Source organism: Monocercomonoides exilis (assembly GCF_001643675.1).
Source record: "Monocercomonoides exilis strain PA203 chromosome Unknown scaffold12-1864167, whole genome shotgun sequence".
NCBI lineage: Eukaryota > Preaxostyla > Oxymonadida > Polymastigidae > Monocercomonoides > Monocercomonoides exilis.
In genome coordinates, this window is record NW_027150557.1 from 327583 (window position 1) to 346269 (window position 18687).

At 35.2% G+C, this 18687-nt stretch overlaps 5 protein-coding genes across 5 annotated transcripts; all 5 read left to right on the forward strand.

Moving 5' to 3' along the window:
* Positions 1 to 397: 397 nt before the first annotated feature.
* On the forward strand, positions 398 to 1033 carry MONOS_16447 (uncharacterized protein; the record flags this gene model as incomplete). Its single annotated transcript, XM_067869356.1, has 4 exons — positions 398 to 403; positions 498 to 693; positions 775 to 835; positions 901 to 1033. The coding sequence occupies 4 exons, from the start codon at positions 398 to 400 to the stop codon at positions 1031 to 1033; spliced, it is 396 nt and encodes a 131-aa protein (XP_067731089.1).
* Positions 1034 to 1190: 157 nt separating this feature from the next.
* Positions 1191 to 2087, forward strand: MONOS_16446 (uncharacterized protein; the record flags this gene model as incomplete). The annotated part of the gene is made up of 1 exon (XM_067869355.1): positions 1191 to 2087. The coding sequence occupies one exon, from the start codon at positions 1191 to 1193 to the stop codon at positions 2085 to 2087; it is 897 nt and encodes a 298-aa protein (XP_067731090.1).
* A 254-nt stretch (positions 2088 to 2341) lies between these two features.
* MONOS_16445 (uncharacterized protein) lies at positions 2342 to 3291 on the forward strand (the record flags this gene model as incomplete). The annotated part of the gene is made up of 2 exons (XM_067869354.1): positions 2342 to 2465; positions 2771 to 3291. 2 exons carry the CDS (start codon positions 2342 to 2344, stop codon positions 3289 to 3291), a joined length of 645 nt encoding a protein of 214 aa, XP_067731091.1.
* A 3590-nt stretch (positions 3292 to 6881) lies between these two features.
* On the forward strand, positions 6882 to 8051 carry MONOS_648 (uncharacterized protein; the record flags this gene model as incomplete). Its single annotated transcript, XM_067876718.1, has 1 exon — positions 6882 to 8051. One exon carries the CDS (start codon positions 6882 to 6884, stop codon positions 8049 to 8051), a length of 1170 nt encoding a protein of 389 aa, XP_067731092.1.
* Positions 8052 to 8321: 270 nt separating this feature from the next.
* Positions 8322 to 9881, forward strand: MONOS_647 (uncharacterized protein; the record flags this gene model as incomplete). Its single annotated transcript, XM_067876707.1, has 1 exon — positions 8322 to 9881. One exon carries the CDS (start codon positions 8322 to 8324, stop codon positions 9879 to 9881), a length of 1560 nt encoding a protein of 519 aa, XP_067731093.1.
* Between the last annotated feature and the right edge of the window lie 8806 nt (positions 9882 to 18687).

The window sequence follows — 18687 nt, forward strand, 5'->3', positions numbered from 1 at the left end:
AAGAATGTCATGCCTATAATTCCAGTTGGGTGAAAAAATTTGAAAAATTACAATTTTCACCTGATTTGTTCCACAAAAAATCAACGAATGTTTTCAATCAACCGTAATTTTTTCTTGTTTGATTTATTCATTCTTTTATCTCAAACATAAGCATTTGACATATTTAAAATTACAGTTTTCTTCGTATATGTTATCAAACTGGTACAATTTTTAAAGTTTATTTGTATTTTTTTCTGTTTATAAACTGCAATTCATTCAACTTGAGTTTTCTTTTGCAACTTTTTTAACAAAATGAGTTTCACATATCTTTTATTTGAGATATAACAATCATTATCTATGTAATCTCATAATGCAAATGAAACAAATTAACATTAGTTTATTATGGAGATTATTAATAATGATTGTGTGTTCCAACTTTTTTTTGTTCACTTTCTTGTTTGCTGTTTTCGCTCTGTTTTTGAGCTTTATGTGTTTTGTGTGCTCTGGACTACGGAAAGAAGTTGACACCTACTTCACTGCCATCGCAGATAAAGCGCGCTGGGTCGCCGTTTGGGGGTGAAAGCACGCAATTGCTCTCGACGCCGTTCCAGCCTTCGAGCGCAACGAAGCGCGCTTCTGGGACTGCGGGCAAGCAGACGAAGTTGTTGGATCGATCTCTGACCCCCATTCGAAGAGAGAATGCGATTGCCACAAGTGTGTGATTTGGATATTTGTTGTTTTGTTTTTGATGAGTTGGCTGTCTTCTGTGGGTGTGGGGTTTTTGTGATGCGCCAGCTGTTGCGGGACTGGCCTTTGAGGAGCCTCGTGGGATGGAGGAAGACAAGACTGGCGATTTGTGTGGCAGTTCCTTTGAACGATGAAAAAAATGTGATTGAATTCTGTTTGGTGTATTTTTTTCAGGAACCCACCGTCGCAGATTGACGACAGCGACTACTTCATGAGCCGGGCGAGGCTGCTGGCATCGAGGAAAATAACGTTTGGGGCGATGGAGCGACTGGGGAGCTATTTTATGCCGATGGAGGGGAATATGTAGAGAGAGTCGCGAGGGCCGCTGGTGACGTACACGAGGGAAGGGGTGAGGCGGCTGGGGGAGCGGTTTGAAGAGCTGATAGAGGCGAAGTGGATGGACCGGTTGGGGGCAGGGGAGCAGATTATGCACAACCAGATGTGCATTGATGTGACGCTTGGAGATGTGGGAGAGATGCTGGGGAATGCGGCACAGCGAGGAAGGAGAGCTGCTGCACCAGATACGAGTGGAGTATGAGCGTGTGTATGGGGCGCTGTGGAAGGAGCAAGAGGCGGGGGCAGCGCGGGAAGGGCGGCTGCAGGAAGAGCTGAAGAACAAGGAGGAAGACCTGGAGAGGACGAAGGCGAATGCAGCGCAGATGCTGAGCGAGACGTGCGTGAAGTGCGAGGCGCAGGTAGCGGAGCTGGCGGGGGTGAAGGAGGGGCTGGGGCAGCAAATCCGGGAGCTGAAGGAGCAGCACGAGGAGGCGAAGCAGGAGATGGAGAAGCGGTACTCGGAGTTCAACATGCTGCTGCAGAAGATCCGGGACGACGAGCGGATCTCGAAGCGGACGAGCGGGCTGGCGGAGCAGCTGCAGGAGAATGACAAGATCATCCGGATGCGGGAGAGGAAGATCCTGGAGCTGAGCGAGAAGTACAATGCAGAGGTGAAGGAGCTGCAGGAGCAGCTGGCGGAAATGAAGGAGAAGGCGGAGTTTATTGATGTGGGGACTGAGAAGGAGAAGAAGCGGCGAACGCAGCAGGGCGGGGTGGTGAGTGAGGACAGCAAGGGAGCAGGAGCAGGAGCAGGGGTGCCGCTTGCTACGCCTTTTTCGTTGTCGTCTGCGGGAGGTGGAGTGGTTCCGTCTTTGGCGTCGTTGATCCTGCCCTTGGGGCTGTGTGAAAAGTTCCAGGAGAAGTTTGTTGTTAGCATCGGGGATGGCAGCGCTGTGATGGTTGGGCCAGACCCGAGCGGGAAGGGGGTTGTTGTGAAAGTGGGGAGCGGGGTGAGTGTTGTGGGCAAAGCAAACAGCTGTTGGGGAAAGTGTTCCAGTGGTGGAGAAGGAGGAGATATAACATGAGGCAGAAGAGAAACAAGTGGAGAAGGAAACGAAAATGATGATGGTGCTGTCAAAAGTGCAGGAGCAGAAGAAAATGAAGAAGTTAATGAAGAGACCTAGGAGTGACTGATTTTGCAGGTGAAGGAGCAAAAGAAACAGGTGGTACGGTGAAACTTTTACGTGAGCATGGAAGGTGAGGTTGATGAGAAAGGGGTAACTGCGCTGTTATTGCTGGAAGTTCCAATGGCGACGGAGCGGCTGATGAGAAAAGAATCATGGTCGTAGGGGCAGGTGGCGTCAGAAACGGTGCATGTGCTTCGGATGTAGCCCACGTGGAGGTCGTCTGTGCCGATGGAGCGGCTGCTGACGTCGCTGAAGATGGGGCTGCTGCCGTAGCTGGTGCGTAAGCTGTCTACGTTCAGGGGGATATTCGGAGACAAGGTTGAGGCAGAAGTGGGCGGGGGTGGTGCCGGGTGGAGAGGGGCAGGGGCAGGGGCAGGGGTTTGGGGACTTTGTGTTCATGTGAATGTTGGAGAAACACATGGAGCAGAAGAAAAGTGAGCGGGTGCCGCAGGGGATAATCCACGAAGTGGAGTTTTTTTGGATGAAATTTGTGGATGTTAGGTTTTTGGTGAAGCTTGTGCCGGAGGAGTTTATGATTGACGAGCTATTGTTTTTCCAATTCTTCTAAACTGTGCTTGAAGGTGCGTCGAAGAAGAAGATCAAGATGTTATTTGGGGAGTTCGAAGGAATGCAGTCGAAGAAGTGGGAGGCGGATAAATCTGTGTTTCTGGGGTTTCTGCAGAACTACTTCCGGGCAGAGGCAACGAAGCGGAAGGAGTCGATGAATGCGCTGTATGATGCGATATGCAGTGGCGATTCATCAACATCATCATCGGCTTCATCAACAACATCATCGTCATTGTCATCACCAGGGGCAGTGCGCAGAGGGATCACGTACTCGGAGCTGGAGTCTCTTCTGTGTGTGTGCTATCCGCAGACGCCGCAGGCGCTGTCGCTGCGGATCTTCCGGGATGCGTACCGGCTGTCGGGCTGCTGTCTGCCATCGTTTACGTCTGTGCTGGAAGTGTGTCTGCAAAATGACTTCATGATGCGCTACTTGAAGCTGCCGGATGTGTGCGACACAACAGACCGGTGGGCTCCTCTGAAAGCGTCTGAGAAAAATGCAGCTGTGAAGACGGTTTATTGCGGCTGGACAACCTAGTGTGGGTGCTTTCGGGGGTGTTGGCAGGTGTGTTGGCAGGGGTGTCAGCAGGGGGTAGGGCTGAAACAGCGAGAGGTGGTTGTACCGAAGGCGGTGACGAAGAAAGAAGTGAGGCGAGAGACGTTCCGGATGATGTAGCTGCTGGTGGAGCTGGTGGAGCTGCAGCTGGGGAGGAACGAGGCAGAAGGAGTGTTATGAATTTGGCTTCTGCAGAGAAACGGGAAGTGTTTGAAGCTGTTTCAATAGCCAATGGCATGCAGGCAGGAGGGAAGAGGAGCCATATTTTTCAATGTTTCACAATTGTCTGCTTCTTCAGCTCCATACTTATAAGTTCTGAGTTCGAAAGAGATATCCATAAACAATATGTTCCTTTCTTTTGAGTCAACATTATGTTCGATCGATCCATCAGTTTACCCGATCACATTTTCATCAACAACTTCAATCTCAACGAAATCGTCTTAATTTCCATATTCTTCTTTTTTTTCTTAATTTTTCCCTCTTTTTCCCCCTTTCTCTTTGTTCATCTTCTAATTTTTTTTCATTCTTTTTCATCCACTTTTCTCTTTCAATCCATGTTTTTTAATAATTTTCTTTTTCTTCATAATCAAACAGAATTTGTTTTCTTTCACTCAATTATTTGTTAGACATCTTTTTTCATCATTTCACCAATTCCTAACTCTCGCTTTTTGCTTTACAAGATTCTTCATAAATGCCTTTCAAAATCTTCAAAAAAAGTTTTTTTTCTTTTCCAATGATTTTTATTTTTTCGGCTGCTCATTCTTCAATGCGCCTCTCCATTTATTATCTTCCGATTTCATAAACGCACTCAGCTCTCTCTCTCTTTCCACATTCCATTAGCTTTCGTTGGTATCGAACATACTTGAAAAAAATAACCTAATTTTAATTTTAAACAATAATTGACGAAATAATCATAATTCAGACAATTAGTAAACCAATAACTTTTGTTGTGATTATTCTTCACAAATTTTCTTCTTTTTTTCTGAGAACGAAATCTGTTAGTCTCGTCTTTGCTTCGTTATTAATTCCTAAAAAAAAATAGTCAAATCCCCACTTCTTTTTATTCTTTCACTCAAATGACTCCAATTGCTCGCCTCCTAAAAACAAACAAAGAAAGTTAAAAGGCGTTGATGATGCTGATGTAGATGAAGGCAAAAACGGATAGGAAAATAAGGAAGGTTAAGAAGAATTTAAAAAAAAAGATAACTTGTTGAATGAAACATGGCGAAAATGATAAAAGCGAATAACGTTTATGAAAAATACATATATTTAACAAAGAAAAGTTGATCGGAAGGAGCGCAACAAAAAAAATAATCTGGATTATTCATTTGAAGGTTGAAAAAATTACAGAAAACAGAAATAACATTGAATAAATTCTTGTTTGGTTCTGGAAGATTATGAAGATGCAATTTGATAAATTTCACTTGTCATAATCTTCCAGAAGTTGCGGAAAATGAAACAAGGAGAAAAAGAGGTTTTTTGGTAAAGGGTTATTCGAATGTCAGTTCAATGAAGAATAAAAGATGAAGAATTTAATTCAGTTGCAAAATTTTTAAAAACTTGAATTGTCAATTGTGAACAATTTTACTATCAAACATAACGTTGAAGAATTATTTTGAAAATAATAAATAATTGAAACTGGAAAGTTCACAAACTGATATCGCTTCACGTTCCGACACATTGTGAAAAATTACTGTCTTTCAGAGAAGTCTTGTGTTCCTTTTTTTGTCAATAGAATGATAATGAATTTTATTTTGTTGGATAATCAAAACAATTTCATATAACCTATTATTCATTTCGCTCATCTTTTTCAATTTATTTTGCGGTTAATAATTTTCATTCCTTTGTTCCTTTCATTCGTTGCTTTGTTATTTTCAATGCAACATTTTCGATTTAGCTGAACTTCTGTTTTTGAAAAACAATTACATAAAAATAAGCTCTATTAATTGATCAAATATTTCCTTCTGCAGTGTTTCATAATTGAAACATCTTCTCTTTTCGAATCAGCTGCAAACAACAAAAAGTTAAAAAAGTTTGATATAAAGAGAGGAACAACAGAAAAGATGAAAACAAACAGTTTTCACAAGAAGTTCACTTTAAATTAATGAATTTTCCATTTCCGCATTTACAAAGTTAAAAAATATTCGACAAAGTTTCGATAATTAAGTTTTTTGTATAAAAGATGGGAAAAACCATTATTACTTCGTCAATTTGTTTGGTTTCGCAGGCATAGGTTCAAACGCGTTCCTTTTGCAATTTGCGTTTTTTAACCCTCAAATTATAACGAATTAATAGATAATAATTATTAAAAAACTTTTTATGGACCGATTTTTCGAAAAAAATTTTTCTTGTTGAAAAAAATGATTGTTGAAAAATGACCCATAAAAACATGAATTTCAAAGAAAAATATTCAAATTGAAAAGAAAATGTGATTTTTGGACATCCAATGTGTTTTTATTTTAATTTTATTTTATTTATTTAATTAATTTTATAAGAAAAAAACTTTAATCACGTGTTAAAATATTAATAAAATGACTTTGATCTAACCCACAATAAATTTATTTATTATATGAAAAGTAAAATATGCTGTTTGAGCAGAAATCGAACTCAAAAGTTTGTGGTTTGTTCGCTTTTATGTGTTAAAATAAGTATATAATTATATGCCCACTTGTTTTATTTTAAAAACAGCTCCTTTTTTCAAACAGATTATCATGTTTTTTTTCGCTTGAATGTTTTAAAGCTGCAAATTTTTAATTTCAAATAAGGTTGCAATGGAACGCAAAAGGTTTATATAGTTTTTTTCATCAAATAAATATTAATTTAGCTAATTTCCTACGAATTTTTTCTAAATTTTTGGAATATTAATATTTTTTTGTATTAGGCTCGATCATAGCATGCTTAAAAAAATCAATGTTGCAAAATTAAACATTACCTACACAAAATAGCTCAATATTTAGAAATAAAAACATGTACTAAATAAAAGTTTGGTTTTTTTTACCATTAAAAAAGAATTGTTTGAAATTGATTTATTTTACTCTAACAGTGAATTTGATGTTGTAATATGTAGAAGCGAGGAAGAACCATGCCAGACGATGAAGAAATGGATGGAAAACATGGAAAAGGAAAGTGGAATGAAGACAATTCAGATTGAAGGATCAACTATTATTCGAGATTCATTCAATGCATCCAATTGCCAGATTAAAACAGCTGCATCGATGTGAGAAGAAAATGTGAAAGCCAAATTGAATTTTGAAAAGGCAATTGGAAGTCAGCTGGAATATTTCGTGGGAAATAATATTCATCTTGAATTGATAAATATCCAATTACAACTAGCATCGGGATTTGACAACTCGGCCAAAACAATTATTTCTAACAGAGATGGTGAATTGGTGATAACTGGATGTTCATTCCATTCAGAAGCAGGAGTGAACAATGGATTTGATTGCATATTTGTGGATGTGATTGGAGGGAATGTGGAAGTGAATGATGAAGGATCATTCACACAAGAATGACTTGTTGGCTGTTCGAGTTCACTGGCAATGAGGAGACTTTCATTAGTTGCGAAAGGTCAGATGAATCCAAGGAGAAGTGCATTCATTCATTCAACATCAACACTCAGTCTGACGAACTGTTCAGTCTCATTTGAGAGTGGGGCATTGACTGATGGAAAGATCGGAAACAATGTGATAAACATTGAGGGAGGAGAACTGATTGTTGATGGATTTGTGATGGAAAGTTCATTGAAAATGAATGAGAATTCACCAATAACGATGACAAGTGGAGTGCAATTGGAGATTTTGAATAGCAGAGTGAGTGGAGTGGAAGTGAATGTGGCAGGTGGAAGTGGAGGTGGGGGATGCTTGAATGTTGGGATGGGCGTTAATGGGAATGTGAAAATTGAAGAAAGCAATATATCCTCGACATGCTCAGGTGGAAGTGGAATGAAAGGAGGAGGGATTATGATATCAGTGGGGAATGGGGGGAACTTGGAAATGAATAATGTGAAATTATCAGAATGCGAAGTGTCATCGAGTGAGGAAGAAATAAGAGGAAAAGGATTTGGAGGAGGGATATTTGTGAGTTTGGGTGAGACAATTGATATATTTTCATTGGAGAGCATGACATTTGTTGGGTGCAATGCCTGGAAAGGGAAGAATGTGTTTGTTTCGGGATGGGATCTGAGTGAGATTGCGGACAAAGATAACTTCAAATGGGAGATGAGTCCACGGGAGTTGGGATCAATGGATGAGTTGTGTGGATGGGAGGGGAAGACGACAGGAGAGAAGGGATATGTGATTCCACTTGTTGTGTATTTGTGGAGCAATTGCAGCAGGAATGGGTTTGTATCGAAGGAGAAAGGAGGAGACTTCAGTGGTTGTGGGTTTTCTGAAGCACCGTTTATATCGATTGACCACCTGATATCACTTCGATATCCAACGCTTGGAGAAGGGGAAACACATATTTCCATTGTGGGATCAGGTTTGCTGAGCCATTTCATTTCATTTTCATCATCATCATCATCATCATCATCATCATCATCATCATCATCATCATTAGATTCACCAGTTGTGAAGATTGAAGGAGAAGAGAAAGGAAGGATTTTGAGGATTGAAGAAGAAAAGGAAACAGACGGAGAAAATGGAGTGGCAATGATATCATCAGATGTTCATCTTTCATTCGTTAACTTATCATTCAATTTGCAGAGTGAATTGGGGAAGCATTCATCACTCATCACGATATAATCATCATTATCATCCTTAGCAACACTATCAATAATGAGCTGTTCGTTTGCTTGTGAAGATAAAGAGAAAAAGACGAAATATTGTGTGTTGAAGGAGTGAAGAGGATGTATTGTGATTGATGAATTTGTTCTTACTCACTTCAATCTGGCAAAATGTTTTTTGGAGTTTGGAGCAGAAGTGGAAGTGATTGATGTGATGAATGTGTCTGCTTCGAACACAATGATTTCAGGAAGGAGTCTGATATCGCTGAGTCAGCCATTGCTATCAAGCATGTTGATCGACAAAGCAAGAGAAAACGCAAAACAAAGAGTGAGGGTGAACAGCTCCTCATTTGTGAACATCACATGTTTGGAGAACAGAGCGTGTGCGTTGAGCGTGGGATCGTTCTCAGTCGGGATGGAGTGTGCGGTGGAAGGGTGTGTGCTGACGAAGTGCATGAGCGAGAGAAGCTTGGAAGGAGGAGGGATGAAGATGCTGATGAAGAGAGGAGAGTCGGAAGTGAAAGTGAGTGGGTGTTCATTTGGGATGTGCGTGTGCTCAACAGGGAATGGAAGGGGAGGAGGGATAATGATTGATGCACTCGATCCAAATCGAGTGCCAGATCAAATGCCAGCATCGCCACTCGGGCTGAGAATGGAGAACATCCGATTCATGATGAATGATGCATTAGTGGGAAAGGATGTGTTCATCCGATGTGACTTGATTGAGTTGCAGCTGAATGAAAGGCTGTTTGGACTGGACTTCAGCCAGGAGGCACTGAAGTTAAACAACTCGATGTGTGAGAGCGATGGAGAAGTGAATATTGATGTTGATCTGATTCCGTTGATCACATTTTATTATTCTTCACAGGTGTTTGTGTGTGTGAAAGGGAGCGACAGTATGCAATGTGGAAGACAGGATGCACCATGTGAGAGCATTGGAAATGGAGTTCAACACATTCAAGGAGGCATTGCGATAATGATAATTATTGATGGAGAAGGGATGATGGGAGAGGAATGTGTGATTGGGGATGTGAGGATGGTGTCGATGGGGAGGGAGAAGGCGACAGTGCATTTTGAGGGGAAGATGGAGGAAAGAGGAGAAGAGAGGAGCGTAATGGTTTTTGTGAATGAGAGCGTTGTGGAGAGGTGTTTGTTTGTGTTTGGAAGTGAGTTTGAGGCAAATCACAAGTTCGTTTTGAAAGTGAAAAACGGATCAATGGAGATGCGAAGTTGCGAGTATATTTCATCTGCTGTTGAGCTGAAGTTGGACAACACGATTGTGATTATGGAAAGCGGAGAATTGAGAATGTGGGAAATGGAATTCAGCAGTTTGCATCTGAGAGCACCATTGATTGTGTTGTGTGAAGAGTCGAAAGTGTTTTTGGGAGAAACAAACATATGGAATGTGACGTGTGAAGGAGATGCAGCTGTTGTTGTTGTTGGAGGGAAAGCAGAGCTTGAGATGAAAGAAATGAGCTTTGAGAATATTTCACTGTTGACGAATGGATGTATGTTGGTGATTGATGGAGCAGAAGAAGAGATACGAGTGACTAATTGCTCGTTTGAGAAATGCGTGAATATGAATGGGAAAGGAAGCATGATGGAGATGAGAGAAAGCAGGGAAGTGCAGTTTGAGGCATGTTTGTTTGATGGAGAAAGAAGCGAAGAAGGAGAAAAGAAAATCAATGGGAAAACGAATGAGGAAGAAGAGATGTGCAAATGGTCTGGATCTCTTGTGAATATTGCAAAGAGTTCTGTTTTCATGAAAGTTTCAACAATCACAAATTCACCAGAAGGTGAAATAACAATGAGTGGAGAAAGAATTAGAATAAAAACAGAAAACATTTAACATTATTTATTGAGACTTCTTCATTTTGCAGAAACTGCAATAATCAAATTCTTTTGTTGCAAATTTTATGTTGTTATTGTTTGAAATTGTTTTGATAGAGCTTCATGTTTATAAATATCTTATTCATTTTTGCTTGATGTTTCATTCACGATTTTGAGGATAAAATGATTTAAATATTATTGAAAAAGACTTAATAAGAATTATTTCAAAAGTAGTTTCACAATTTGAAAAATTTATACGCTTAACTCGCTTTTCATTGTTTTAATTAAAAACTTTTCTATTTAAATCTGTAACATGTAATTATCAACGAAAATATGAAATGAATAAAATAATGAACTTTTTACAAACAAATTCTCAATTATTCTCAATTCAAAATGATTTGGATACCTTTTAAGATTTATAAAACCAAATAATTTCCCGTTTCAATGCATTTAAAAAGAGAAATTCCGAATTAATAGTTATAAACAAGTGAACATATGTAAGTTTTTCAAAGATTCAAACAAATTTATCACTATTTATTCGTTAGAAAGTTTTGCCAATGTTTTTCGAGCCATTGCAACCTTATTTGAAATTAAAAATTTGCAGCTTTAAAACATTCAAGCGAAAAAAAACATGATAATCTGTTTGAAAAAAGGAGCTGTTTTTAAAATAAAACAAGTGGGCATATAATTATATACTTATTTTAACACATAAAAGCGAACAAACCACAAACTTTTGAGTTCGATTTCTGCTCAAACAGCATATTTTACTTTTCATATAATAAATAAATTTATTGTGGGTTAGATCAAAGTCATTTTATTAAATTTTTTATTTTCAATTTATGTTTTTGTGATGAAAATAAACAAATAAAATAAATTTATATTATAATAAAAACACATTGGATGTCCAAAAATCACATTTTCTTTTCAATTTGAATATTTTTCTTTGAAATTCATGTTTTTATGGGTCATTTTTCAACAATCATTTTTTTCAACAAGAAAAATTTTTTTCGAAAAATCGGTCCATAAAAAGTTTTTTAATAATTATTATCTATTAATTCGTTATAATTTGAGGGTTTAAAAACGCAAATTGCAAAAGGAACGCGTTTGAACCTATGCCGTTTCGCATCGAATTTCTATTCAGAAATAACTGAATAAATGCTTTTTTCGGATCTATCTGCATCTCGTTAAAGTGAAAAGTGCGCAGATGTCTGGAATTTTATTGAGGAAAAATCCACTTATCACGCTGTGAAAATGTTGAAGTTCATGTTCCTTCACACAAATAAAGGAAAAAAGTTTTTCACAAAGATTCAGAAAATTTTTGATGGTTTGTTATTGGTTTTTTCATTTATTGAGGTTATAACTTCCATTGTTCAAAATGGCAACTTCAGAAAAATGGAAATGTATTTTATAAAGAATAGCAAGTCTATATAATTCGGAGGACAACAAGCATGTAAAAGTGGCACTGTTGAAAACAGTTTGCCATGAATATAGCTTCGATCAATTGGAGAAGTATGGATTTAATTGCACAATAGGCAATTATAAATATGCAAAACAGAGCTCCTCGAATTTAAGTTTCGATGTTTCTCAAAATAAAAGGCAATCTTTTAATAACACAAAATCAAGTTTGTTGGTTCAAAATGCAATTTAAAGGATTATTTCGATTCATCAACTTATTCTATTGTTTAACTCAGAATTAAGTTTTGAAGATGAAATCAAGTTTGAAAAATTCATTATGACCAACTCAACAGAATCTTCTGAATGTTCAAGATTTGAGAAAAAATACAATAAAAGTTTGTCATATTTGTTAATAAATTAAAAACTTCATATTTTTTTCGATCATAAATCTTTTTTGAAAAAATCAGAGAAAAAATCACTCGAAACTTATAACGACGATTTCATAATTTTGAATTGTGAAGATTTGCATGAAAAAGACGTTGATCCACTTCGTAGCTTTTTCGAATCAAATTGAACTGTTTCGAACAACATTTCGGATTCATTTGCAGATGATAATGTGCAAGGACAAATGGAAGATGATAGTGACAATGATTTATTCTTGGACGTTGATAAAACAGATGATATCGACTCGATTGATCATTCTTCCATCAGAACGAGCAAACAAATTGAGTGTTCTTGCAATGGAACACAAGAAGCGCAATCATTTTCTCAAATATCAGACATAGCAATGGATATTGAATTACCTTCAGATGAATCATCCAGAATTATTCATGATGATTCAAATACTTGTGATGTGATTTCCATCTCTGAAGAAAATGAAATTATTGTTGATATGGTTGATACACAACCATTTATGGATTATTGTCCATTTACACCTTTGCCAAACATTGGAAATACCTGTTGTGTTGCATCCTTGGTTTAACTGTTTCGATCATTATTTCAACGATGTGGTCAATTGAAAAGGCGAGTGGGGAAGTTCGCTCAAATATCATTGAATCTTCATTCTCTTTGCGCACCTGAAATAATAATGGACAAAGCTCGAAACTCGAAAGAAGAAGTGAAATGGACGAATGAATTCTTCACTCGTTGGTACAAGAAAAACAATCTATCAATTGGTTGCCAACAAGAATTGTACTGTGTATTCGCAAAGATGTTTCAAGATTTAACATCTGTGACACCAGAACTGAATAATTTAATGAACACAACAATCTGTTATCCAAGAACATGCACGATTTGCAAAGAATCCTTCAATGGAGCATCAGAAACAACTCCAATAATCAGGGTTCAAGGATCCAGCATTCGTGATGCATTGAATAATTCCTTTGAACTTGATGAAAACAATTCGAATAATCGCAAAGCCTTTTGTTCCAACTGTGATGCTGACACTTATCATTTATCTAAATTCAAAATTTCTCACTTCCCTCGATTCTTGACTTTTTCACTTGAACGAATAACTAACCAAAATTTAGAAAACTACAAGATTCATTTATCATTGTCATTCTTCAATGAAAAAGGACATCAGAAGGTGAGTGACATTACAACAAAAGATGGAGACAATTATTCACTTATATCACAACTGTTTTTCACAGGAAATGACAACAATGGTCATTTCTTTTGTATTTGCAAAGAAAGAAACAAATGTTCTCAAGATTCCTCAATGATAAATGATTCATGGTTTTTATGCACCGATGGAACAGTGTCAAAAATATCCAATGAAATTTCAACAGAATTTACTTATCATTTGGCAAATGGAGCAAAACCATATATATCTGTTTACGAAAAGATAGAAAAGAGTGTGAATGATAACATCAGCAATGTGTTATCTCCAAACTTGATATCAACAGTTGTTCATAACGAATTGAATTCGAGAGATAACAGAAGCATTAATCAATCATTTCTGAACCTGAATGAGGACGAACAAATAACACCGTTTATTCAATCAAATAGTGATTCCTCTTTTGCCAACGATATCGGAGATTCATTTCAACTTCCACCCAACTCAACATTTCACTCATCTCAGCAATTAACCTCAACATTTCAACATATCAATTCCACATATTCTGCTTCAACTCAAACATTTCAGTCAGCACCTTTAACTACAAACACAAATAATAAACATAAATTATCTTCAACTGTTTTCCATCCTTCAATTTCTGACATTCCAGCTCATTCTTCCAATTATTAAAGAAAACCAAAAAAATCTGTCAGATTAATCAACACATCGAAAGTCAAGCTGTTCGAAAAGATGAAAGATGAACTTGATATAGAGATGTCGCTAAGCACATTTTATAAGAGGACAAAAAATCTCAAAAAGGCAAAAAAAAGAAGTGATCTTTGCGACTTGTGTGTCACTTTTGAAAGTTTACATAAAAAGAAGAATTTCCTCAAGGCAAAAAACGAAACTTTATGTGAGAAAGATCAATCAACATTGAAATTAATCGAAGATCATCGTAAACTAGCTAGACATCAACAGCTTTATTTCCGTCAATTGAAGGATAACTTAAACTCAGATGAAGCTTTGATTCTATTTGATTTTAAAGAAAATTGGTCCCTGCCAAAACGTAAAAATCAAATTTGCAAAGATTTCTATGAAAAAGTTGAAGTTTCTCAACTGTGTGTTATTGGATTCATCAAAGATGAGAAAGGCAACTTGGTCAAACACATATTCAACTTTTTTTCAAACACTCTATCGCACGATTATCGCTTTTCAATTGGTTGCCTTCAAGAAGTGTTAAATCACCAGTTGTTCAGTCAGAAAGATTGTTTTCATTTCATATGCGATACAGGCCCCCACTTCAGAAATTCCTTCCTTCTTCACTATTTGCTGTCAGACAATTCTTCATTTGCAAAAGGGAAAAAAACTACTCTATCATTTTTCTGCGAACACCACGGAAAATGCGAATGTGATGGAGAATTTGGCCATTTATCAAAATGCATTCAAAATGAGCTTGACGATGAAACAGTTATGGAAAATGTTGATGATCTCATAGCGTTCTTTCAAAAAAATGCATCTCATTGTGCCTCATACAAAAGAAATTCTATTGATGGAAGAGAAAAGCTGCATCGTCACTTTTTAAGGTTTGAAATAACTTGTTTCGGTTTTAATTTCTTTAATAATATTTTTCATTGTTTATTCAATAAATTCTTTGTTTGAATCGACAACAGGTTTTATCCATCAAACAAAATACTTTGGAAAAAAATGGAACTGAAAAATATGAAAACTTATTTATTTTATGAAAAGCGTGGAGGTGAAGTTTTCAGATCAGTCGCATCGCCATCCAACGGCAAAGGAAAATACAAAGTGCAGTTCGGAGAAAAAAGAGTTAGAGACGAGAGGCCTTTAAAAACATTTAAAACTCGAAACAAAACTTGCCAACCACACAGCGTGGGAAACAATACCTTAAGGTTGTTTGAGAACAGAAAAAAACTGGACAATCAGATTTTTAAATGAATTTTTTTCATAATAATGTTGTTCTTTTTATTGATTCTTTTGAATTTGTTTTTATTCAAATTTTGTTTCTTGAGTTGTCTGTTGCTCAAGCTTTGAATTATTGTGAAAACAATAATTTCAAAGTACCCTCTTTTGCGCCTGTGCAAAAACATGAGGGCTAGGCTGATTCCGTCCTGGGACTGTGCTGTGACCGGTCCAGCACAGTCCCTTGAAGGCTTTGGGTCCAGAATCAGCCTCCCAGGGCAGACGCTCTTGAAACAATTTTTGAAATAAAACAAATTTCATTTATTTTATTGAGTTCTTTAACAGTACTGTTAATATTACTAATTTTTGACCATTTTTTTCAATTTTTTTGTAGAAATTTATTGTTTGGCTCTTTTGAATAACAAGTTGTTATTAGATAAAATATTGTTTGAGTACAATTTTTTTGTTTTGAAAAAATTACTAAAATACAAATGAATGAAGAAATAGAAAAGTGGATTTTTGATGTTTTCCATAAGAAAAAATAATCAGAAAAGTCAAACATTTAACAAAGAACAATATTTGAAAAAAATTATTTAACATTTGTAATTTTTAATGAAGGACCGAAAAAAAGGACGATTTTGATAAAAATGTGCCATTTTGTCAAGAATTCGTTTTCATCAACATGGATTTGCAATATAATTCAAGAAAAATTTGTTTTAAAAAATGACAAGTCACTTAAAAATGACATCAGTGACGGGAAGTGCCAAAATAATCGAAAAATGACAAATGATCAAAAAAAGTGACGATCAAAAAAGTGCGTATCTGAAAAATTCATAGTTAGGGAAAAAACCCGCACAAAATTCGAAACTCGTGCACATGGGTTCAAAAAATAGTAATTTCTTTATGGATGACAAATATGTATTTCAAATCGCTCAATTATTTTCTCATTAAGTAAATTTTTACAGTTTTAAAAACATATTCTTTTTTTAAAGGGTTTCATCCCTTAAAAATTCAAATGGAACAGAAACAGTTTTTTTAAAGAATAATTTTTTGAGTGTTCAGTTATCGAAAGACTTCTTTTCCAAAAGTGTTTATTTTATTGCTCTTAGATTTCTTATTCACTCAATTGTTATTTATTAAACACTTTATTAATGTGTTTCTGAAACGTTTTAAATTTTTCATTAGAACTTCATGTTTAACCGCAACATTTCGTGAATGAAAAAAAAATATTGAAACAAAAGCAAATACAAGCCATATTATTTCATATTTGGATTGTCTTTTTGAAACATTTTTTCTTTTAAACATAAAGAATTTGAAATTTGAAACTTCGTTTTCTGCTTGTTAAAATATGGAAATCCTATTCTTTGGAAGTTTTCATTTGATATATTTTTCTATTGTGTTCAGCTTATCCTTTCAAAAAATAATGAAATAATATATATTACAAATAAGGACAAAATTATAGAGATAAAAAAATGATTTCTTTAAAAAGGAAGTTTGTTTTCAATTATCTTTTTGCTGCAATTAAATAGTTTTGCTTATTCAATAAACAACTCTTTCCCACTCATTTGAAATTAATTGTCAATAAGTTGCATTGGTGGAATGCCTGATAATCGATACTGATCCTCTTGTTGAAATAAATGATTCCATCAAATATATAGAATTAAATATATCATCTTTTTTCGTTGGAAATGATATCTTGTTCCTTCATTTTTCGAAATATATTTTAAAATTCAGTTTTGTAGTTAAATTTTTAATGTTACAAGTTATCAATGCACATCCTCAAAGTTGTCTACAGAAAAATAAGAATATGTTCAACTGCAAATTTGATTTTGTAAATTGCTGTTTTTATCGTTTGCTATCACAAAATTGTTCAATGAAGATAATGTGGTTTTGATGAGCTTTCATTTGGAAAATTCATATTTTCACTGAGAAAACAACAAATGCCACATCATTTGACATTGCTTTTGCATTCTTCCGTATATCATTCAGAAAAGTTAAAATAATTTATGATCTATTTAACATGAGTCGTTTTACCGGTTTTGATTGATGAATAGTTTGTGAAGAATTCTGATGGAACAGATATCTATTTTGCTTCCGTTATTCAAATTGATCCTAAATATTTAAATAATATTTTATCATTTTTCGGTTCAATTGATGAAATGTTTGTTTTTCAAGTTCCTCCTTTTCGCTATCAGCACTCACTTCAACAGCACAATGCAGTTTCTCTGATTCAAAATATGTATCTGTTCAGTCATCTCGTGCAACTTGCATTTGTGTGAATTATTGTAAGGAAATTGTTGATAAAATTTTCCATCCAGCATTCTGTCCTTGCAATACAGAAATTTGTTGTTGTTGGCTACATATGACTTGCTCCAAGAACAGTTCCGCCCATTCTTTTCACTCTTTTCTTGCTCATTGATGATCCTTGGATGATACAATAACGCATTCGAATTGCATCTCCTCCACTTTTACCAACAGAGAAATTGCTTCATACCAGTCCATAAACGTTCATTGATGAATATTCTACAAATGGAGCAAATGAATTCATCAAAAAAGTTAAAAAAATTCACAAAAACCTTCAAAATCGCAAAAATGTCCAATGCACTCGTTTTTCACAAGCTGACATATGAGCACACTGCAAACAGAATAGGCGCAATTTTCGTATTGCTCTTTCATTCGTATCTATTAGCATTTTATTGGTTCGTTCTTTTCTCCAATCAAAAAAATCCTATTTATTACTTGAGGAAATTTGACATTCTGCATCACATGATAGAATTATTCATTTGCATTCTGCTTCGGAGTATAAATTTAAACAGTTTATTTCAAGAATTGATAATTATCAAAATTTGAAAAAATGAATTTATTATATAATTAACAAAATCAAACTTAACAAATAATTATCCCTTGATTAAACAAACTCATTTAAAGGATATGGATGTTCACAAATACCCAACATTATGGCATAAATAAGAAAAGTTTATTTCCAGATTTCTTATCAATTTTTATTTAATTTGTGGTAAATGAAACCATAAAATATATTTAACACTTTTTTGTTTTTTGGATTTATTATCTCATTCGAAAACAGAGAAATCTGCATTCAATTGAAAAGATATCGGTTTGTTCTAATTATGTTTTGCATACAGTATCATTTATTTCAAAATTTAAATTGTATTTAAACAGGATCAACATTGTTTTTGTTCAACTGGTTTTTTATCAAGATTATCTGTAATGTTTTTGAACTTTTTCCATATTTTCGAATCCTTATTGAATAACGATTTTGATTCAGTTGTGATCATTGTTTTATATCAACTCAAATTGCTATATTTTCACATCAAACATGATTTTTAAATAGTAATAATAAAACAAAGAAATGAGATAAATATATAATATTTAGAGCTTTGTATAAATATATTTAATATCAAATCCAACTCAAACAGTTTTCATGAAATTTCAATTTGAATATTAAAAATCGTTCGATCGATATTTCCATTTTAGAACAATTTTTTATTAAAATGGTGAAAATCACCTTAATACACAAAGTTGATTCACGAATTGACGCAGTTTCATATTTCCATAATTGACAAAGAATTTTTTGAACTGTTGTGCAGAAGTTTTTTCCCCAAAGTGGGTTTTTTCCCTAACTATCATCAACTTTTCCATAACGAAAATTTTTCAAAAGTTAATTATTGAAAATTAATTTATCAGCAAATAGCAGAAATATTGTTATGAAACTGATAATATTTCAATATATAAAAAATGCCTTTGTTATCAAAATGAATAAATTTTCTCGTTTTTAAAAAATGACATTTGAATTTTTGATTTGTCAGTCACTTTTAAAAATAGGCTCGTCACTGGCGGGGTGACGAGGAGGTTTAACGCTAACCCTAAAACCAAAACCAATCTATTAATACAGTGATTATTTTTGAATTTTGACCCTAAAAATAAAAAAATACTG